Source organism: Triticum aestivum, chromosome 3D (assembly GCF_018294505.1).
Source record: "Triticum aestivum cultivar Chinese Spring chromosome 3D, IWGSC CS RefSeq v2.1, whole genome shotgun sequence".
Classification (NCBI taxonomy): domain Eukaryota; kingdom Viridiplantae; phylum Streptophyta; class Magnoliopsida; order Poales; family Poaceae; genus Triticum; species Triticum aestivum.
In genome coordinates this window covers 66,238,366-66,262,634 of record NC_057802.1, presented here as the reverse complement: position 1 = coordinate 66,262,634, position 24,269 = coordinate 66,238,366, and the positions used below count along the sequence as shown (strand labels likewise).

Genomic DNA, 24,269 nt, shown 5'->3' with positions numbered 1-24,269 from the left:
TACCCGCTCACGGACTGGATGCTGGTGCCCTACTCCCACCAGAACCTGACGTGGACGCAGCACGAGTTCAACGGGAGAGTGGCAAAGGCGCGCGCCGTGGCTGTCGGCGCGTTCCAGAGGCTCAAGGCGCGCTGGGCCTGCCTCCAGAGGCGCACCGAGGTCAAGGTGGACGATCTTTCCGTCATGCTCGGCGCCTGCTGCGCGCTACACAACATCTGCGAGCGCAGCGGCGAACTCTTCGACCTCCAGCTGCTGCGGGGCCTGGAGCTCGACCTAGACGACGACAACCACATGGTCGCCAATGACCTCGTGCCCTCCCCTGCCGCTGCGCAGATGCGAGACACCATCGCCCACAACATGCTTCACCATGCCACGGTGGCCGGCGCTGGGTCATTCTACTAGCAGCTACATGTTTAACTTCTTGACCGGATCAGCCGATAGTACAAGGAATAAGGGAGCAGAGCACCAAAATTCATTCGTTATTTAATTTTTGTTGGAACGGGAAGAGCCAACAAGTTTTCTTCTCGAGATTAATTAGTCCCGTTTTTAGTATGATTTTGGGCAACATTTTCTTGTTTTTAGGTTCAGACACAAGATTGTGGTTTGAGATATTGAAAGGATGATATATTTTTCGACAACGCTAACGCCCACACGTGTGGTGGGAGCCAAACCCGACCAAACGCTTTATAACACACAGACTACGCCATGTCACCGCATGCATGCATGCATGTGGAACTTTTTTTGGATTTTCTGTTTTTAAAATGTTTTAACTCTTAAATGAAAAATCCGATTGAAGATCCGTTTTCATCATTAAATTCCCCGCGACGAGATCTTCGAAACTAGATCTCATATCAATATATTTCGACGAATTTGTTGTTGTTAAAAGTTGCCGTGTCTATTGCACATGAATTGCCATGATGTTTACACTGAAGTTGTCATGATATGTTTCAGCTATTTTCTTCTATATTTAAAAGTAAATTTTGACATATTATAAAACAGGGAATTAAGAAACTAGACTTGCCATGCACCATAAACTAAAATTGCTATGATACATGCACTTAAAATTGCCATGGTTCATACAAAAAAGTATTTTCATGGTCAAAGTACTGGAATTGCCATCATAAAAAAACTAAAATTGCCATGATCTACAAACTAAAATTGCCACATGGCAACTTTAGTTTAAGCACTATGGCAACTACAGTGTAAACATCATGGCAACTTTTGGGCAAAAAAAATTCATCGAAACATATCAACATGGGGTCTAGTTTTGAAGATCTCGTCGAGACGGATTTAATGGTGAAAACGGATTTTTAATTCGCTTTTTTAATTAGGAGATAAAATATTTTTAAGCCAAAAACCAAAAAGATTTTTGCTGATGTCATTTGTTCATACATGGCAAAATAAGTGGTGATGGAGGCGTGTAGGCGATGTGCAAACGCCCACACGTGTGGGCGTTACTTTTTCCGTATATTTTTTCTTCATGTCTTAGGATATCTCTTGGATCTTGTATGTCACGTCGTCCGGGTGACTGGGTTTGATAACCCTCCCCTGCTTCACACCTGGTGGCACAAACAGGCTTGATGCAAAAAGGAACATGGTGCCCGTGCGGTCAAAAGAAGTATCGTGTCAACTTTGTTGCATCCAAATCTAATAGTATGGGTCAAAGAAACAATTTGGTGAATGGAAAGTCACACTTAACCCTGCCTGACCCTGATTTGCACCCGGTGGAAAACATTTTTTTTCTGGCATTGCCAACAAAAAGTAGTCTGAAAAGTTGATTTGTTTTTTTAGTCAGCCAACTAGCTTTATCACCACTCACAAAAAACTAGCTTTATCACATAATGTTTAGGGGAATACAAGTTATAGGGGGCCGGTTGCAGTCAAAAGAATTTTTTTTTTCAAATTCAGATTTTTGAAATAAAAAATAAATGAAAACAGAAAAAGACAAAAAAGGAAAAACAAAATGAAAAAAACCTGGGGCGCCCTGCCCCACAAAGGCAGATCCAAAGTGTGCACGTGCGGGGGGTCAACTTTTTTTCCAGATTTTTCCATGTATTCTGTTTTTGTTTTTGCTTTATTTTTAAATTTTGTTTATACTTCCAAATATTCTAAATAAATATATACAAAAAACATCTTACATTAAAAATGTTTGAAAAAAATGTTAACTAAGCATTTGAAAAATGTGAAATGTGTATAGAGAAATTGTTTCTCATATATACGAATATAAAAAAAGACAATGTGTATGAAAAAAGAGATCATGTATTCCAAAAATGTAATCATGCATTTGGGAAAAATGTTAAAGAAGTATTTCAAAAATGTTAAAGAAGTATTAAAAATGTTAATCAAGCATCTGAAATTTTTTAAATGTGTATATAAAAATGTTGATCATGTATTAAACATGTTAATCTTGCATTTGATTTTTTTAATCAAGCATTTGAAAAATGTTCAATGTGTATAGAAAACATACTGTTCATGTATTAAAAAAATGTTAATTTTTTATTTGAAAAATGTTAATCAAGCATTTGAAAATGCTAAAATGTGTATAGAAAAAAATGTTGACCATGTATTAAAACATTATTAGTCTTGTATTTGAAAAATGTTTAAAATATGCATAGAAAAAATATTGAGCATGTATTAAAAAATATGAAATTTTGAAAATGTCAAACTTGTATTAGAAACACATTCTTGACGTATACGAAAAATGTAGAATGAAAATCAAAAGAAACAAAGGAAAACAAAAAAAATTGAAAGAAACAAAGGAAACCAAAGAAAAATAAAGATTGAAAAAAAAAGATGAAACCAAAGAAACCAGTGCAAAAAGAATGGAAAATAGTGAAAATTGATTAAGAAAAGAGTGCAAAACAAAAGAAAACCGTTGAAAACCAAGAGATAAACAAAAATCAACGAAAATAATAAGGAAAATGAGAAAGGAAATAAAAAAAGATGAAAACCATGAAAGAAACAAAGAGAAACCAAAGAAAATGAAAGACAGAAACCAAAAAACAAAGTATAACGACAAAAAAACCAAAGAAACCAAAGAAAAAATACAAAAACCAAACAAAAAAAAACGAGCGCATCAGCAACTGACTAATAAACGAATGAACAAGTAACACACTATTGGGGTAGTCTATACGCGTGCGCACTGCAAGAAAGCTTCAGGCGAGACGCATGCTAGTCTTGCTATAAGCGAGACATAGCATTCGCGCTCTATGACGCCCGCAGGCGTCCAAACATGGAGGTATCGCCCGAAGGCAAGCAAAAATGGCCCGACCTATTCTGGCGAGCTCACCCAAACATTTTTTTTGTGTGAAAGGGTTGCTCGTCTGCTTATTCGTGAGTCGGAGGCAACAAAACAAGGGCCTAGGGCACTACATTTTTCTTTTTTGTTTCCTTTTGTTATTTCTTTCGTTTTATTTGTTTTCATTTGTTTTCTTTTTTTATTTCATTTTTCTTGGTTTTCTTAGTTTACTCGTTGGTTTTTTGGTATTTCTTTGTTTGTTTGTTTCTGTCTTGTTTTCCTTTGTTTTCTTCGCTTTATTCTATTTATATGTAGTGATTCTAATTGGCAGTTTAATTGGGTATTTGAGCATGTTGAATGTGTCAAATTAATCAGATGATCATATTTGGATAATCCACAAAAATACCAGGTAATCCACATCACCGGTAATATATATACTATTACTGATACCATACCCATCGCATATCCAGCTGACCAAAATCTGTATCTGCATCCATTTCCAATATATTCATGCACGTACATGCATATCCTTAAAAACGGATATGGACGAGGATTCGAAACAAAAATTATCATCGCTATCATTTTCATCTCTAACCCGAAGCGCCCACTAAGACGAAATCACTAATTAAGACGTACTTTTCTAAAGGTCACTCCGTCCTCCTTAGGTGCGACAAGTGGCGCACTGCATGCGCGCTACTTGTTGCAACCTGGAAGTTTTCCTTTTTGTAGATTCATTTATTCAAAATATTTTGTCTATTAATCCATGTGCCCAAATCTTGAACCATTTTCACCGTTGGATTCCTCACGTCAAGATATTCAAAATAGATCACATTTAACGAACTTCTCTTTTCTCGAAAAAACAGAACGAAAAAATCAGGCGAAAAAATCATGCCTCTCGCGAAGGAAAAAATGAAGAAAGTACGAGAGGCACAACTGTGCCTCTAGCGGAAGCAAAACCGTGCCTCTTGCGGAAGAAAAAAAATTAAAGAAAATATTTTTTTGTTTCCGAGAGTCACGATCGTGCCTCTTGTGGAAGCAAAACTGTGCCTTACGCGGAAACAAAAGAAAAAAAGAAAACACACACCTCTCGCAAAAAAAACATTTTTTTCCGTTTTCGAGAGGCACGGCCGTGCCTCTTGCGGAGACAAAACCGTGCCTCTTACGAAAGCAAAAAAATAATATTATTTTGCATAATATTTTTTATATCAAAAAGCTAAGAAATACCGATGAAAAACCGAAAAGCCAAAAAAACATGAAAAAACCATCTAAAAATCCGAAAACGAGTATGAAGAAATTTAAAAAGAAAATAAAAAAAACGCTTAGAGTGCAACGCGTGACGATGGCCGAGAGCGCCCCGAATGACCCCTTAGCGGAGGCTGAGAACGCTCGTTGGCTAATTGCTCCCTTAGCCTCTCAAGGGTAACCGCGAGCTAATAATCATCACCAGTCCACCGCGTCGTCACGACCGACGTCACGCAGGCCCGGCCCGTCTCCTGGTCGTCAAAGACTAGCGACGACCAGCCTAGCAGCAACGTGCGTGCTCTGGAGTCTGGAGGCACACGGCCGTGCAGCGAGTCGTACGTGACCTTCCTTGCCTTGCGCTCGTTAAGCACGGATCAAAATAGTCCCTTTACTAATCCCACAACACACAACGCACACACGCAAACGCCGTACGACTTACTTTTCTGCAGGCTGGATGTTACGACTCCAGCATATTATAGTTCCGGGTTGCCATTACAGAACGCTGCGGGTCGTTGATAGATATCGTCTGCCCCGCTGGCCCCGGTATGCATGTCAGCTATAAAGGCCACATACGTTGTGTATATGCCTTTTCCGAAAATACGAGTTGATTGATCTTACATTATCTCTCTGGAATGACTAGGCATACCTATCTTAATTAGCGTGCAACGCAAAGGCTAATATGTTTCTTTCCCCAACTGAACACAGTTTCGTTTTTATAAAAACTCATAGATCTTTTTCGGTAAAAAAAAACTTTTTCCGGATAGCACTCATAGATTCCACTCTTTCCACGAATGTGACTTCATGATGAAAATTTGCAAACACTTAGAACATTTTTCAAAGTATACAAAAAAAATCAGATTTTTTGAATTTTTTGAATTTATTGTTCATCCGGGCTCAAATGAGCTCGAGCTCAAAATGGTACTTCCGCACAAAGATTTGTTTTTTTTTCTTTTGGTACTGTATAATATAATATTCAAGCATCTAGAAACCTCATGTCCCGCAAAAAACAAATCTAGAAACCTCATGATTTTCTTGTTAATTGCTTAGACCTAGGAACTGGAACAACTATATATCCGCTATAGTATTTTATTTCAAGATCACACATCAGAACTGCACCTTAATTATGTTGTTAAAACCATTTCTGTATTTGCCAATGTTTGAAAAATATGGCTAGTTTTGACTAGTTCGATGTACTCATGAGGTCGTCCTTGCAAGTTTAACAAACTCGGTCAATTTAATCTCAAATTCATAGAATTCTGGTCCGCAAATTTCAGTAACCACATGGCCGGGTTCGAATCTCCCCACTCAAGCCACTTGGGTTCAAATCTCCCCACCTGCCTAACAACGAAAGTTAAGGGAGGGAACTCCGCCCTTAACATCTTTTTTGTTTCCAAAAATATTGGTAATCCCTCACAAAGAAACATGGTTAACGGATTCGCTGGCCCCGTCTAGATTTTGCCCAATCCGATAAAATAAACCTTGAATGAAAATAATCATGACACTTACAACTATATTGTCGGATGATCGTGGTTCGGTCTAGCACACCATGAAACACAAATTTACTGCGTTGACGCAGCTATAATGCACCCAATCATGCTAACTACAAAATTAAAAAGTGCATCTTCGATGAGTAGCAACCCTCCATTCTGTATCTTGTCTAAACTATTCAGTAGGAGGCTCGATTTGTGAGCACCAACGGGTCAATCCATTTCGTTCCGTATTCGCGAAAAAAAAAATCCATTTCGTTCCTTTTTTAACGTAAACCAGTCCAAAACTAATCCCCACGGCACAACATTTGAATAAACATAATGCTGATAGCCCAACACGTACGAACAGCACGCCAGTCGTGAGTCGTGACGCAAAGCGACGGCGCCATGCCCATGAGGCGGCGTCGGAACATTCTTTCGGCAACGGACCCAATCACCCAAACAATCGATCGGACTACTACTCCCACTCACTGGGGTTCGAGAGCGACGTCGCGAGGCGCCTTCTCCCACTCGCTGCTTTCCCATGTTCTCCCCGACCGCGTGAGCGAGCCGCGGTTCCAGCGTCTCGCCGCCACCAACCGTCGCCTTCCTTCTCTCCGCGTGCCCAGAAGCTTTATAAATCCCTCTCTCGCGGGAGGATCGACTTGCTCGTCTTCGTCTCTCCCCTCTCCTCCATCTCCGATCTCACCATTGTTTCTGCTGTTCCACCACCATAGCCACAAAACTCCACTTAGATGATGCGTGACCAGCCTTACGTGGGATCGCAGCACTATTCCGCCCAAAACATGGCCGACGGCGGAGACCTGTCCTACCTCGATTACTATTTTCAGCAGGACGCTGCGTCTGAGTCTGTGCCGGCTCCGGTGAACCCGCAGGGGAGCAAGAAGAGGGGGGCGTCGGCGATGGAGGTTGAGGCGCCGCAGGGGCTGGGCGTGGTGAATCTGTGGAATGAGATGGGGGCGGGGGATCAGCAGGGGTTTAAGAGGCAGAACTCGCTGTGGGAGTCAATGGATACCGGTGGCGGGCTAGCGCTTCATGTGGTGGAGTCGTCGGTGGGGTTTGGGGTGCCGCAGGTGCAGGGCATGGTCAACCTTGGAGCTCAGTGGACGGGAGGGGCGCCGTCGGAGGCGCGGGGGTCCAAGAGGCAGCGCTCGCCGTCGGGCTCGATTGAGACCGCGAGTGGCGGGAGCTATGAAGACGGCGGAAGCGAGAACGTGGATGAGTCTGTGGTGCTGGCCACCGGGACGGGGGAGAAGGGCGGAGGGAGAAGGCTGTGGAAGAAGGACCGCCACAACGAGTGGTGGGACACGGTTAGCAGCTCGGGCTATCCCGCGGCGGACTTCAGGCACCATTTCCGCATGTCCCCCTACACGTTCCAGGTTCGGTAAACATTTACGAACACTTTTGTCCTTTTTGTTTCTTTCAAATAAAACAATATATGAACTCTAAACTTTAAAGGGCAACAAAACATTCTAAGTAGAATGTGGGAAAAAACGTTCAGATTTTTTCGTGAATCATATGTACTACTAATAATATTTTTTTTACTCAGAAAAATACCATCTTGTATATTTATGTAGGGCGAAAAAATTTGAAAGTTTTTTCCCACGTTGCAGTAAGAATGTTTTGTTGTCCTGCAAAGTTTGAAGTTTATATGTTGTTTAGTTTTGAAGAGACAAAAAGAAAAAAAATTCATATAGTAAATTAGTTGTGTAGCACATATCTCAATGCAGATGTCCAGAAGCCCGAGCTTTATAAATCAACTTTCTTCCAGGTTCTGTGCGAGCAGCTGGCGACCGCCGTCCGCAAGGAGGACACCGCGCTGCGCGCCGCCATCCCCGTGCAGAAGCGCGTCGCCGTATGCGTCTGGCGCCTCGCCACTGGGGAGCCCCTCCGCAAGGTCGCCGATCGCTTCGCCATCGGGGTCTCCACCTGCCACAAGCTCGTGCTCGACGTCTGTGGCGCCATCCAGGCCACGGTCGTGCCCAACGTCATCCAGTGGTCGGCTGCCGCAGCCATGGCCACCAACGCCGCCAAGTTCGAGGCCTTGTCAGGCATCCCCGGCATCATCGGCGCCGTCTACACTACCCACGTGGCCATTATCGCGCCCAAGCACCACGTCATCAACTACTTAAACCCCCGCGCCACAGCGCGCAAGAGCAAGACCTGCTACAGTATCACCCTGCAGGCGTCGTTGGACACGGACGGGACCTTCACTGACGTTTACGTCTGCCCAGGCACCATGACCGACGCCCAAACCCTCCTACTCTGGTCGATGAACAAGCCGAAGCTTATCGGGGAGACCCTTGGCCAGGGCATGCGCTTGGTCGGCGGCGCCGGCTACCCACTCACGGACTGGATGTTGGTGCCCTACTCCCACCAGAACCTGACGTTGACGCAGCACGAGTTCAACAAGAGAGTGGCAAACGCGCGTGCCGTGGCCGTGAGCGCCTTCCAAAGGCTCCAGGGGCGTTGGGCTTGCCTCCAGAGGCGCACCGAGGTCAAGGTGGACGACCTTTCCATCATGCTCAGCGCGTGCTGCGCGCTCCACAACATTTGTGAGCGCAGTGGCGAACCCTTCGACCTCCAGCTGCTGCAGGGCTTGGAGCTAGAGCTCGACGACGACAACATGGTTGCCAATGACCCTGTGCCCTCCCCCGCCGCTGGGCAGATGCGAGATACCATCGCCCACAACATGCTTCACCATGCCACGGTGGCCGGCGCTGGGTCTTTCTACTAGCAGCTACATGTTTAACTTCTTGACCGGATCAGCCGATAATACAAGGAATTAATAAGGGAGTAGAGCACCAAAATTCATTCGTTGTTTAATTTTTGTTGGAACGGGAAGAGCCAACAAGTTTTGTTCTCGAGATTAGTCCCTTTTTAGTATGATTTCGGGCAACATTTTCTTGTTTTTAGGTTCAGACACAAGATTGTGGTTTTTGAGATATTGAAATGATGATATTTGTTTCTTCATTGTTTTAGGATATCTCTTGGATCTTGTATATCACCATCAATTTTGCCAAACTTGTATCCTTATTTCATTTTGCCATCAAATACACTAGATTGATCTCTCCCACTCTCCACATGTAAAAGTACTTTGTTGTTCTTCGGTTGGTATGAAATCCGGACTATGCAAGTACTACCTCCGTACCAAAATCTAAAATGTCTTACATTTTGATACGGAGGTAATACATGATATGATATCTATGTGTAGTTTAGTGTACAAATAGTAGCTTTGAGTTTGTCGTGGACTCATGGCTGAACTATCAACTGTAGCTAAACTACCGACTGTATGTAGACTTCGAAGCTTGCCACTATCCATGAATTTGCTATTTGTACCACAAATGCTTTTGCATTATGATTTTAGCTGGATTTCGCCGCAGCTTGTGCGTGAATTGAACTTTTTGTGTGGCAATCTTTGGATCGACGAATTAACCGGTTATTTTTAGATGTTTTGAATCTGGTTGGAACATTTTTCATTGTCACACACATTTTTTAAAGCTATCAACATTTATTTAGTTGCGCTTACATTTTTTTATAGTGTCAAGACTTTCTAAATTCATTGTTTTTATTTTTTCAAATAAATTTTGTTTTTAATATTTATTAATTTAAATATAAATAAGAAGTAAAAAAAGTAATTAGCATGATGTCAGCTGGACGTCAACGTGACATCGGCGTTGGTGAACCACCTCTCTATCAGCGAGGAATAGGTGCACCAAACTTACTTGACCGGTTGAACGGGTTTTAGAATGTTCTGCACCTTTTACTTTTATTTTTGTGTCTTTTTTTTCTCTACACATGTGTAGTTTTTCTCAATACAGAGTCTACATTTTCCTTGTACATCCGGAACATCTTTTTGATCAAATTGAGTATATGATATACATTTTTTAAAGTATATATTTTGAACATTTTTTTGAATACATATTAACATTTCTAAAATACACATTGAACATTTTTCGCAATGAAATTAAATATGTTTTCTAAACTATGTAGACATTTTTTTTAACTGTATAAATATTTTCTGAATATTCGTCAAAATATTTTCAAACATGTGAACATTTTCAAACACTGACACATTATGTGTCACTTAGGGAGGGGACCTTCTATTGATCTACTCGGTGCTTCAGGCGCCGAAAAAATTCCGGGTACTTGCTAGCTTCCGTCATGAGCTGCGGCCCAAACAGTGAATTATCCCGTACATAGCGTTCACGAGGTCTCTCATTTAAGTGGTTCTTCATTTTTGTATTTTGAATAAAAATGGTCACATATTTTGAATAAAAGTTCACAAACTTCAAAAAACTTCACGAATTAGAAAACATTTCATTGACTTTGAAAAAAAGTTCATCAAATTTGAAAAGGCTTTCACAAATTTGGAAAAACAAATTATCAAATTTGAATTTTTCTTCACAAATTTGAAAAAGTTCATCAATTTTGAAAAAAGATCACAAATTTCTAAAAAGTTAATCAATTATGAAAAAAGTTAACAAGATACAAAAAGTTGCACACATTTTTATTGAAAAGGAAAAAAAGAAAATTAAAAACCAGGGGCTTTCAGCAAACTGGAAAACGTATAATAAAAGGAAAAAAACGCAGCAAGGTTGGACATGTTTTGCGATGTCCTACTGGTTAGTGCACTTCTCGTTGAAGATACAGGTCCGAGTTTGAACCTCAACACCCGAAAAAAAAGTAAATGAGCTGGCCCAACTGTGAGGGGGTGTGCACCGGTTGGCAAAATAGCCCTTAACCGGTGTCGAAAGCGCCAAATAGGGCTTGCCCTTAGGGAGCTCCTAGTTCGCGGGCGAGTGTAGTGACCTAGCACACAGCACCCGCTCCCGCAGCGCGTATTGGGGTGGGCCGCTCCTGATTTTTTGTTTCTTTTTTATTTTTTGTTTCGTTTCTTTAATAAAATTGTTTGGGATTTAAAAACAGTTATAAATTCTATATATACATAAGAGAGTCATCCCAACTAATTTAATTATCTCAACATACAAGCATGCCACATCACGATACAATTATTGAAGGGATAAGGCCCATCAACATGCACCCACCTATGTAAAAACACCCACCACCACATCCAGCCATGCATGAGAAAATATTGTTGATTCTAAAAAAAAGAGAAAATATTGTTCACTCTATTATTCTAGTTATATTCTATTAATACTTTACAACTATACATAATGAATATAAACGTCGTATGTACTTTAAATTATGGTTCACATGTTGTTAAATGAAATATTTATATTCCACACATCAAATCCTATTGAAATATATTACAATCCATTCTGGCAGCAAGGCACAGGGTATCATCTAGTTTAAAAGATGGTCAGGATGTCAAATTAAAAATTGAATTTCAAAAAAATGTTCACGAGTTTTGAAAAATTATTCTCGAATGTAAAAAAGGTTCGCGAGTTTAAAATTGTGTCTGGCTTCGAAAAAAGTTCTCAAAATGGACAAAATATTCACAATTCCGAACAATGTTCATGAATTCAAAAAGAAAAGTTCATGATTCTGAAGAAATGTATACAGATTCAAAATTGTTAATGAATATGTAAATAAATGATCACAAAATCAAAGAATAGTCTTGAATTTTAACAAAGTTCATCGTTTCAAAAAATGATGATGACGTACAAATAAATGTTCATGAAATACAATTTTGTTTTCTTGAGTATTTTTTAAATTTCCTGAAAAAATATTCACGAATTCAAGAAAATGTTCACGGGTTCCTGAAAAATGTTGAAAATTTCAGAAACAATCTGCGGGAGTTAAAAATTCAATTTATTTTAGAAATGTGAATAATTTTCAAAAATGATCATGAATTTTGAAAAATGTTCGTGAATTTTAAAGTGTTCAAGATTACATAAAAATATTCATAAATTCTAAATAAATTTAGGATATAAGAAAATGTTCATGATTTCAGAAAAGTGGTCACAAAATTTTAAAAGGATGTATGAGAAAATTAGATAAACAAAATAAGAACAGACGTGAAAAAAGATGAAAAGAGAAAGGAAGAACGAAAATGAAAAGGCAGAAAAGAAAAGAAAAGTGAAAACACAAAAGAAGATAAAATCTGGTAGCGATAGTAATAGAAAAAGAAGAGAAAACACAAAAATATGAGAAAACCTGGTATGAGAAAACACACATGACTTGCACGCCAAATAGAATTGGACGTGTCACATAGGCAACGATTCACATAGGCAGATCTTCCAACTTGGCTGTCCTTTACTGCCAGACTCGTGAAATGTTTATACTAATTACACGGTAGCGAAATACGTTTTTTAATTTATACTAATTAAGATAAGAATATCTTGAAATGTTTCTGAAATTCAGGTTTTTTCTCCGCGTTTTGACATTTTTAAAATGATATTTTTTGTGAAAACACAAACGAACAAAATTTTGATTTTTTTGAAACATGAAGAGCTTTGTGAATGTACAAACATTTTTGAATTTATCAACACATTTTGAAAAGAGGTGCATTTTTAAATTAAAGGATATTTTTAAAAATATTTCTAACACAAGAACATTTTCTAAACTTCCATACAAAATTTGATAACGCCAACTTTATTTGAAACATTAATTCTGTAAATTGTGAACAATTCATGAAATTGTGATAATTGTTTTGTAAAATTACATAAATTTTAATTTTTTGAATTTCCAAAAAAGAGAAAAATAATGAAGTAAAAATTAAAAAAACTGAATAGAAAATCAAAGAAACCGGAAACGAATAACAGAAAATGAAAACTAGCTTAGAATCTATCTACAATGTTTCCAAAACCTGTGAAAGGATCGAGAAGAGGTGTCTAGACAATTTTTATCTTCTTCAATTAAGGTAGAGTTTTAGCACAAGTTTAAACATTCATAATAAATTTTAAGCAAGCATGGCAAGAGTATATGAGCAGCGAAAAGTAAAGCATGCAAGTTGCAAGAATGTAAAGGGATGAGATTGGAATGTGCAAACGCAAATTGGAGACACGAAGATTTTTTGCGTGGTTCCGATAGGTGGTGCTATCATACATCCACGTTGATGGAGACTTCAACCCATGAAGGGTAACGGTTGCGTGAGTCCACGGAGGGCTCCACCCACGAAGGGTCCATGAAGAAGCAACCTTGTCTATCCCACCATGGCCATCGCCAACGAAGGACTTACCTCACTAGGGTAGATCTTCACGAAGTAGGCGATCTCCTTGCCCTTACAAACTCCTTGGTTCAACTCCACAATCTTGACGGAGGCTCCCAAGTGACACCTAACCAATCTAGGAGACACCACTCTCCAAAAGGTAATAGATGGTGTGTTGATGATGAACTCCTTGCTCTTGTGCTTCAAATGATAGTCTCCCCAACACTCAACTCTCTCACACAGATTTGGATTTGGTGGAAAGATGATTTGAGTGGAAAGCAATTTGGGGAAGGCTAGAGATCAAGATTCTTGTGGTTGGAATGGAATATCTTGGTCTCAACACATGAGTAGGTGGTTCTTTCTCAGAAAATGAATGCTGGAAGTGTAGGCACGTTCTGATGGCTCTCTCCACTAATGAAGGAGGGTGGAGGGGTATATATAGCCTCCACACAAAATCTAGCCGTTACACACAATTTACCAAACTCGGTGGGACCGAATCAGAAAATTCGGTCAGACCGATTTAGTTCAAAATGTGAACGTTAGGATTTTCGGTGGGACCGATATGATCAACTCGGTGGGACCGATGTGCTAGGGTAGGGTAAAACCTCATCTCGGTTTGACCGATTACACAAACTCGGTGGGACCAATTTTGATAATGAGCTAAACCAGAGAGTTGGTCAAGCAAACTCGGTGAGACCGATTGCAAATCTCGTGAGACCGAAATTATTGCAACAGGAACCAGAGAGTTTGCAAGCCCATCTCGTGAGACCGAGATCCCATCGTGAGACCGAACTGATTAGGGTTTCTGGTAGTGGCTATGTCAAGTGAACTCAGTGGCGCTGGATAGATCAAATCGGTGGGGCCGAGTTTGACTTTTGGTTTGGGACATATGTGGATATGAGAAAGTGGTTGAGGGCTTTGGAGCATATCACTAAGCACTTTGAGCAAGCAAGCCATTAAGCAACACCTCATCCCCTTTTAATAGTATTGGCTTTCCTAAGGACTCAATGTGATCTTGGATCACTAAAATGAAAATGTAGAGTCTTGAGCTTTTGAGCTTTTGCCAATCTTCTGTCCTTAGCATCTTGAAGGGGTTCCACATCCTCTTGTCCATGCCACTCCATTGTTGAACTTATCTGAAATATACTAGATAAAAGTATTAGTCCAACAAGAGATATGTTGACATTAATTACCAAAACCACCCAGGGAGCACTTGTGCTTTCAATCTCCCCCTTTTTGGTAATTGATGACAACATACATCAAAGCTTTAGATAGAGATGTAAAGAATAGCAGGTAAAGCTTTGGAAAGACATGTAACATGCATAGGCTCCCCCTACATGTATGCAATCACGTAAATATAGAGCATAAGAGCAGATGAGTGCATAAGCATAACAGAGCAAGCAATGAGTTACATGTATCTTGGCTATATGCATCAGAGCAAATGATGTGAATATAGAAATTGTAACTTCATGTTCATGATTCCTTCTTGCAAACCATATGTACATCAGCAAGAGATCATCATGCACATGAATGTGATGCATATAGTTACCTTGTGGTCTTAAGCTGGCTTAGGAAGAGATGAACCTGAGTAAACAAGGTTAGATAACACAGATACATCCACTAAACAGAGCAAGAACTGCAAACCACAAGAGTAACAAAACTAGGATGACATGTAGAGAATGAATACTAGGTACTCCTATAGGATATAGACATGTCCCAAAAGGTAAATATATGCAATGAATTCAAAGATTTCCTTCCCTAGAAGTCTTTCTCCCCTTGAATCTTATATTGGATAATGGTAGAATATAGGCAAAAGAAAATCAGAGCAATACAAATCAGATCACACAGAAACATAGCACAAACTAACATGTATTTCCCCTCTAAAGACATGTGACTTCTCTCCTCTTGAATACCAAGCATCCGGGGCTCTGATGTGATTTCTCCCCCTTTGAAGTACTCTCTCCCTTTTTGAAGTGATTAAGCTTTGATGTGATCTCTCTCTCCCCCTTTGACATCAATTTCCAAGAAGTGATCTTCTGGATTGTGAGTCAAAATAGGTTTGGTCCTTGAGTCACAGAGCAAAGCAGCATATAGAATGTGATGCTGGTAGAGGACAAGAATCATTGAGTGGAGCTGGAGCAAATATGCAGGATGCAAATGACAAAGTGTCTGCTCAGCACTGAAATCGGTAGCACCGAGTTGTTTACTTCGGTAGCACCAAAATGGTTCGGTTTGACCGAAAGTTGCAATCCGGTGTGTCCGAGTTCAACACAGAGACAACATTTTGTCACCTCATCTCACTAGGCAAATAGGATCTCACAAAGATTTGCAAGGAAGTAACTGAAGGATTTGCTATGAATTAGATGCAGGGAATGCAGAACAGAACAGAGGAAAAGAAAAGAAATCTAGATGAAGAGGAACAAATATGCAAGAGACAAATGCCATAACACGGAGAAACACTAGAGAAAACTTCATCTAGAAATGGTCGGTGACAAAGTCACCTATGTTAGAGTATATTGACTTAGGAGTCAAGTGAGAACACTTGATCATAGGTCATACTCATCGTTTAAGCTCAACATGGGGTTACCGTTTTTCTTTTAAGCATTTTGATGTATTCACATCTTGTTGAGATGCTTTGACCCATGACTTGGGGTAAAGCTTCTCTAAGATGGAATAACATACCTTGGGTGGTGGTGGTGTTGATCTTGATCATGTAGTTGAACTTGTGTGGGATGCTCAAGGTTGATGTAGCTCATCAATGATTGGGAGCACCACTTGTAGTTTGAGTTCATCTACCTACATGGGTTAGTCTTGCAAGGAAGAGCACGTGTGTATCCAAATTGACAACCATGAAGTTGATACCAAATGAAATTTGATATAAAGATTTTGTCAAAAGGATATGTTGAAAGGTTTCATGCTTCCTTGTCTTCAACCACCATGTTGTAGAGACTTGGTGATGTAGATATTGCTCAAGATGTGAGTGATTTGCAATCTCATAGATTTAGATTCACCCAAGTACCTACAAGGGTTAGATAGCATGCAAGGGTGCAAATATATCCAAGACATATGATCATCATCATAAGAGAAATATCAAGGATTAGTCAAAGGCTCATGCCTTGCATGTATCCAAATGGAGTTTCTACTCCAAGTTTGAAGCATCAATGATGTTCAATTCACCTCTCAAACGGCAAAATACTTTCTCATCAAGCGGTTTGGTGAATATATCCGCCAATTGCTTATCGGTACGAACATGCTTAAGATCAATGTCCCCTTTTGCAACATGATCTCGAATGAAATGATGACGAACTTCAATATAATTAGTTCGAGAATGTTGCACGGGATTGTGAGCAATCTTAATAGCACTTTCATTGTCACAAAGCAATGGAACATGTTTCACATAGATCCCATAATCTTTAAGAGTTTGGGTCATCCAAAGTAATTGAGCACAACATGAACCGGCGGCAATGTATTCCGCTTCGGCGGTGGATAAGGATACCGAGTTTTGTTTCTTGGAGGACCAAGACACAAGAGATCTACCAAGAAATTGACAAGTACCCGAAGTGGACTTTCTATCAACCTTGTCACCGGCATAGTCCGAATCGGAGTAGCCAACAAGATCAAAAGAAGACCTCTTAGGATACCAAATGCCAAAATTTGGTGTATGAATTAAGTATCTCACTATCCTTTTCACAGCCTTAAGATGACATTCTTTGGGGGCCGCTTGATATCGTGCACACATGCACACACTTAGCATAATATCGGGACGGGAGGCACATAGATATAACAATGAACAGATCATGGAGCGGTAAACCTTTTGGTCAACCGGTTTGCCATCCTTGGTCAAGTCAAGATGTCCACTAGTAGGCATGGGTGTTTTCATACCTTTGCTTTCTTGCATGTTGAACTTCTTGAATAAGTCCTTGGTGTACTTTGTTTGAGAAACAAAGGTGCCTCCTTAGTTTGCTTGATTTGCAAACCAAGAAAGAACTTGAGTTCACTCATCATAGACATCTCAAACTTCTCCGACATTAGCTTTCCAAACTTTTCACTAAAATGAGGGTTAGTCGAACCAAATATGATATCATCAACATAAATTTGGCACACAAATAATTCACCATTAACCCTTTTAGTAAAAAGAGTAGAATCAATCTTTCCAATCTCAAAGCCTTTTTCAATAAGGAACTTGGTCAAGCATTTATACCACGCTCTAGGAGCTTGTTTAAGACCATAAAGAGCTTTGTGAAGTTTGTAAACATGGTCGGGTTTCTTAGGATTAACAAAGCCGGTTTCACCGTTTAGAAAAGCACTTTTAATGTCCATTTGGTACAAGGTGATATCATGGTGATTAGCATAGGCAAGTAAGATGCGGATGGACTCAAGTCTAGCAACGGGGGCATATGTCTCACCATAGTCCATACCTTTGACTTGAGTGTAGCCTTAGGCGACGAGACGTGCTTTGTTGCGAACGACTTGTCCATCTTCGTCTTGCTTGTTGCGAAACACCCATTTGGTACCGATGATGTTGTGGTTGTTGTCGGGCTTCTCGACCAATGTCCACACTTGGTTTCTCTCAAAGTTGTGTAGCTCTTCATGCATGGCATTTATCCAATCCGGATCTTCCAATGCTTCTTCAACCTTCATAGGTTCAATGCTAGAGATGAATGAATAATGTTCACAAAAATTAGCCAAACGAGTTTTAGAGCGAGTGATTCTCCCGGTTTGGATATCATTGAAGATTTGCTCGACGGGATGGTCTCTTGAAACTCTTGCTCGAACTCGTGAGAGCTTTTGCTTGGGTCGGGGTGGAACATCTTCTTCATCATCTTGTTCTTCTTCTTGGCCTTCTTCATTGTTGACGTTGTCGTTCTCTTGTCGAGGTGGAGAAGGAGGTTGATGAGGTTCATCTTGGTGTACTTCCTCGTTTTCTTCATCTTGGTGTGTCCCACTTGTGGATGCTTCCATGTCAACTCTTGGTTCACCTTGACGTGAGGTAGAAGCTTCCACTTGGACAGATGAGGTACTCTCCTTTACCTCTGTTGGACGAATCTTGCCAATAGACAAGTCTTGGATTGCTTCCGAAGGGTCTTTGTCTCCTACATCAATTGGCAATTGCTCTACTTGCGAGCCGTTAGATTCATCAAACTTCACATCTACCGTCTCTTCAACCTTTCGGGTGAAATTGTTGTAGACACGGTAAGTGTGAGAGTTTGAGCCATAACCAAGTAGGAAACCCTCATGAGATTTAGGAGCAAATTTAGAACGATGATGCTTATCAAGAATGTAGCACTTTGAGCCGAATACTCGAAAGTATCCAACTTGGGGTTTGTTACCGGTGAGAAGCTCGTATCCATCTTGCCGAGTAGCTTGTGAAGATACAAGCGATTTGTTGCATGACAAGCTGTCTCAACCGCTTCCGCCCAAAAGTGTTTTGGCGTCTTGTACTCATCAAGCATCGTTCTCGCCATCTCAATAAGAGTCCGGTTCTTCCTCTCAACAACTCCATTTTGTTGAGGCGTGTACGTAGCCGAGAACTCATGTGAAATCCCTTCTTCGTCAAGAAAGGTATCCACATTTGCGTTCTTGAACTCCGTTCCGTTGTCGCTGCGAACCTTCTTGATCTTCACTTCAAATTGATTTTGGGCCTTCCTAGCGAAGTTCTTGAAGATCTTTTGGACCTGCGATTTATCATCAAGAAAGAACACCCACGTAAATCTTGAAAAATCATCTACTATGACTAGACCAAATGAGTTTCCACCGAGACTTTTATAGGCATTGGGACCAAAGAGATCCATATGAAGTAGCTCGAGCGGTCTTCTCGTGGTCATGATGTTCTTCACGGGGTGACTTCCTCCAACTTGTTTTCCTGCTTGACAAGCACTGCACAATCTATCCTTGTCAAATATAACATCTTTCACTCCAAGGATATGATCACCTTTAATAAGCTTATCAAGATTTCGCATGCCCACATGACCTAACCTTCTATGTCACAAACAACCTTTAGAAGATTTAGCAATTAAGCAAGTTCTAGGTTGAGCATTTTTAGTGAAATCAACAATGTATAAATCACCTCTACGAATATCGGTAAAGACCATATTATGATTATCTCTACGAAACACTTGGCAATCTACTTCAGTAAATAGGACATTGAAGCCAAAGTCAGCAAGTCTAGATACGGAAAGTAAATTGTAGCCAAGAGATTCAACGAGCATAACATTTTGTATGGAGCTATCATGTGAGATGGCCACCTTACCAAGGCCAACCACCTTACCCTTTGAGTTATCACCAAAAGTGACATACTTTCGAGGGCCGTCGTTTTCAGCAAGCTCACGAAACATATCCTTATCTCCGGTCATGTGATCGGTACATCCACTATCAAGGACCCATTCCTTTCCTCCAGCCATGTAGCCGCGAAGATTAGCCATAAGACCAAAGTGTCTCATAGACTCATCGAGATCAAAGTCACTATCATCATCCTCATCATAGTATCCATGTTCAACATCGTCTTGTGATGGATCAATTCCTAGAGAGAGTGATTCATTAGATAAATGATCATCACAATATTCATCTTTATGAATTCTAATGGCTTCGGAGATGATATTGCTAATGATTCCAACATCTCCTTTGGCACGCATGAGGTTAGTAAGCTCAAATAGACAATCACCAAACTTAGGATCATTGGAATTCATCTTACTCAAGGCAATAGACTTATGAAGAATTTCATCTAAGTTTTGCAAGGAATAGTTTGGAAATCGTTCCTCAAGAAATCTCCATATGGTGTAGGCACAATCAAGAGTAGGCAAGCAACCAAGCAAATTTCTAGGCAAACCTCTAGTGATAAGATTAACAGTTCTAAGGTTGCAGATCATGTCAATAGACTCATCAAGGGTAGGATGCAAAGGATCAACATGGGGTGGACAAGGGCTAGTAATGTACTTGTTCAAATGATATTCATTGAAAATCTCAAGCATCTCAGTTTTCCACTCATGAAAGAACTCTCCATCAAGTATAGGCACTCTATGTCTAAGACTCCCCAATGTAGACTCATCCATCTTCCTCCAATGGTGATTAAACCAAAGCAATGGAGACCAATGCTCTGATACCAATTGAAAGGATCGAGAAGAGGTGTCTAGAGGGGGGTGAATAGACTCTTAACAAAGAAAAGTAGCAGTTTTTATTTCTTCAAGTTAAGGTAGAGTTTTAGCACAAGTTTAAACATTCACAATACATTTCAAGCAAGCATGACAAGAGTATATGAGCAGCCGAAAGTAAAGCATGCAAGTTGCAAGAATGTAAAGGGATGGGATTGGAGTGTGCAAACGCAATTGGAGACACGGAGATTTTTGGCGTGGTTCTGATAGGTGGTGCTATCGTACATCCACGTTGATGGAGACTTCAACCCACGAAGGGTAATGGTTGCGCGAGTCCACGGAGGGCTCCACCCACGAAGGGTCCACGAAGAAGCAACCTTGTCTATCCCACCATGGCCATCGCCCACGAAGGACTTGCCTCACTAGGGTAGATCTTCACAAAGTAGGCGATCTCCTTGCCCTTACAAACTCCTTGGTTCAACTCCACAATCTTGTCGGAGGCTCCCAAGTGACACCTAACCAATCTAGGAGACACCACTCTCCAAAAGGTAATAGATGGTGTGTTGATGATGAACTCCTTGCTCTTGTGCTTCAAATGATAGTCTCCCCAACACTCAACTCTCTCTCACAGATTTGGATTTGGTGGAAAGATGATTTGAGTGGAAATCAACTTGGAGAAGGCTAGAGATCAAGATTCTTATGGTTGGAATGGAATATCTTGGTCTCAACACATGAGTAGGTGGTTCTCTCTCAGAAAATGAATGCTGGAAGTGTAGGCACGTTCTGATGGCTCTCCTTACTAATGAAGGAAGGGTGGAGGGGTATATATAGCCTCCACACAAAATCTAGCCGTTACACACAATTTTACCAAACTCGATGGGACCGAATCAGAAAACTCGATCAGACCAATTTAGTTCAAAATGTAATTGTTAGGATTTTCGGTGGGACCGATATGATCAACTCGGTGGGACCGATGTGCTAGGGTTAGGGTAAAACCTGATCTCGGTTTGACCGATTACACAAACTCGGTGGGACCGATTTTGGTAATGAGCTAACCAGAGAGTTGGTCAAGCAAACTCGGTGAGACCGATTACAAATCTCGGTAAGACCGAAATTATTGCAACAGAAACCAGAGAGTTTGCAAGCCCATCTCGGTGAGACCGAGATCCCATCGATGAGAACGAACTGATTAGGGTTTCTGGCAGTGGCTACGTCAAGTGAACTCGGTGGCGCCGGATAGATCAAATCGGTAGGGCCGAGTTTGACTTTTTGTTTGGGACATATGTGGATATGAGAAAGTGATCGAGGGCTTTGGAGCATATCACTAAGCACTTTGAGCAAGCAAGCCATTAAGCAACACCTCATCCCTTTTTAATAGTATTGGCTTTCGTAAGGACTCAATGTGATCTTGGATCACTAAAATGAAAATGTAGAGTCTTGAGCTTTTGAGCTTTTGCCAATCCTTTGTTCTTAGCATCTTGCAGGGGTTCCACATCCTCTTGTCCACGCCACTCCATTTGTAGAACTTATCTGGAATATACTAGATAAAATCATTAGTCCAACAAGAGATATGTTGACATTAATTAACAAAAGCACCCAGGGAACACTTGTGGTTTCAACCTGCCATGACAAAGTTCCCACATCCGGAACCGGTTGGGGCGCTCCCCGGTTATAGAGAGACCTAAGGAGGCATCGCTTCAAAATGTTTCTCATCTATCCAAAAAAATATAATGTATGTGAAACAAGTTGATCATGTATTAAAAACTGTTAATCAAGCATTGAAACAATGTTAAATAACTATCTGAATTTTTTTAATCAAGCATTTGAAAATTGATTAAAAAATTAGGATAACTAAAAAATGTTAAATGTGTATAAAAAACTGTTAACCATGTATTAAAAATTATATGTTAATCTCAACGCAAAATGGGCTGGCCCAGGTGCACTGGAGGCCACAACCTCCGCAAGGTCGCCAATCTCTTCGCCATCGGGGTCTCCACCTGCCAAAAGCTCGTGCTCGACATCTGTGGCGCCATCCAGGCCATGGTCATGCCCAACGTCATCCAGTGGCCGGCCGCCGCCGCCATGGCCACCAACGCCGCCAAGTTCGAGGCCTTGTCAGGCATCCCAGGCATCATTGGCGCCGTCTACACTACCCACGTGGCCATTATCGCGCCCAAGCACCACGTCATCAACTACTTAAACCCCCGCGCCACAGCGTGCAAGAGCAAGACCTGCTACAACATCACCCTGCAGGCGTCGGTGGACACGAACGGGACCTTCACTGACTTTTACGTCGGCCAGGCGCCATGACAGACGCCCAAACCCTCCTACTCTGGTCAATGAACAAGCCGAAGCTTATCGGGGAGACCCTTGGCCAGGGCCAGGGCATGCGCTTATCGGGGAGTTCAACAAGAGAGTGGCAAACGCGCGTGCCGTGGCCATGAGCGCCTTCCAAAGGCTCAAGGCGCGTTGGGCTTGCCTCCAGAGGCTCACCGAGGTCAAGGTGCACGACCTTTCCATCATGCTCGGCGCGTGCTGCGCGCTCCACAACATCTGCGAGCGCAGTGGCGAACCCTTCGACCTCCAGCTACTGCAGGGCTTGGAGCTAGAGCTCGACGGCGACAACATGGTTGCCAATGACCCTGTGCCCTCCCCCGCCGCTGGGCAGATGCGAGATACCATCGCCCACAACATGCTTCACCATGCCACGGTGGCCGGCGCTGGGTCTTTCTACTAGCAGCTACATGTTTAACTTCTTTACCGGATCAGCGGATAGTACAAGGAATAAGGGAGTAGAGCACCAAAGTTCATTCGTTATTTAAGTTTTGTTGGAACGGGAAGAGCCAACAAGTTTTCTTCTCGAGATTAGTCTCGTTTTTAGTATGATTTAGGGCAGCATTTTCTTGTTTTCAAGTTCAGACACAAGATTGTGGTTTGAGATATTGAAATGATGATGTTTGAGATATTGAAATGATGATATTCGTTCTTCATGTTTTAGGATATCTCTTGGATCTTGTATATCACCATCAATTTTGCCAAACATGTATCCTTATTTCATCTTGCCATCAAATACACTAGATTGATCTCTCCCACTGATATGGACCGAACCTCTTGGTGAGATCCGATCTGTTGGTAACATCATGCTCTTTATACCATGGCTCGCCCAATAACCAGTGACATGAAATCATAGGTGCCGGAATCACGCCTCGCAAAAATAATTTCCCAACAAAAACGGTACCTTGGTTTGGTGCGTCACAGTGAGCTCTTCATGACCCCAACAAAACAAGTACGGTCGTGCTCGTGGTGCTGTCGGTAGCTCCAACTTCTCCACCATCTCGATGCTTGCGGCGTTGATCAAATTCATGTGATCGATAGTCATGGCACATGATCTCTCGCTGACCACCACACGGGTGTGAAAAAGTCTAGTCCAACGGCCTTCCTCCTCCAACCGAAATCCATAGCTTAACTTACTGAATAACGATACGCTTGCCATCTTCTCCATAGTGTCGTGAACAACCTGATGCTCTAAATACCACCTAATATACACCGAACCTCGTGGTGAGATCCGATCTATTGTTGCGGCCCGATCTTTCACGACACTCCACCACCAGCAGTAGCAATCTCTCGCCCACGCACGTGATGTACACGAAGTAGAGGGTTTGAACCTTGCGGCCCAGCACGAGAAAACCAATCTCGACGAAGGTACTCACGCACAAAACAATTTCCACGAAGAGAAATGGCAACACAGAGGTTTTCTAAAGATCCCTCCAAAACTTGATACGGGTGTCTACCTTGAAAAACACATCGTTTCTATTTCATATAAAATAACCTCCTTACATGACCGCACCCTTCTACTCCCTCCGTTCCTAAATACTTGTCTTTCTAGGCATTTCAAATGACTATCACATACGGATGTATGTAGACATATTTTAGAGTGTAGATTCACTCATTTTACTCGGTATGTAGTCACTTGTTGAAATGCCTAAAAAGACAAGTATTTAGGAACGGAGGGAGTAGTACTTATAGCTGACGTGATCCATCTAATCAACTTGACCCTCACGTAAAAAAAAAACATATTCTATCTATACATGCTACGCACA

At 41.3% G+C, this 24,269-nt stretch overlaps 1 protein-coding gene across 1 annotated transcript; it reads left to right on the top strand.

The window, feature by feature from the left end:
- The first annotated feature begins 6,608 nt into the window (after positions 1-6,608).
- LOC123077451 (protein ANTAGONIST OF LIKE HETEROCHROMATIN PROTEIN 1) lies at positions 6,609-9,043 on the top strand. The gene is made up of 2 exons (XM_044499731.1): positions 6,609-7,346; positions 7,739-9,043. Exons 1-2 carry the CDS (start codon positions 6,702-6,704, stop codon positions 8,702-8,704), a joined length of 1,611 nt encoding a protein of 536 aa, XP_044355666.1. The 5' UTR covers positions 6,609-6,701; the 3' UTR covers positions 8,705-9,043.
- Positions 9,044-24,269: the final 15,226 nt, after the last annotated feature.

What these genes read in the sequence shown, in the direction of transcription:
- LOC123077451 (XM_044499731.1), top strand. Translation starts at nt 6,702, where the DNA reads ATGATGCGTGACCAGCCTTACGTGGGATCGCAGCACTATTCCGCCCAA. An exon ending in TGTCCCCCTACACGTTCCAG is followed by an intron (nt 7,347 to 7,738) that starts GTTCGGTAAACA and finishes ACTTTCTTCCAG; the next exon opens with GTTCTGTGCGAGCAGCTGGC.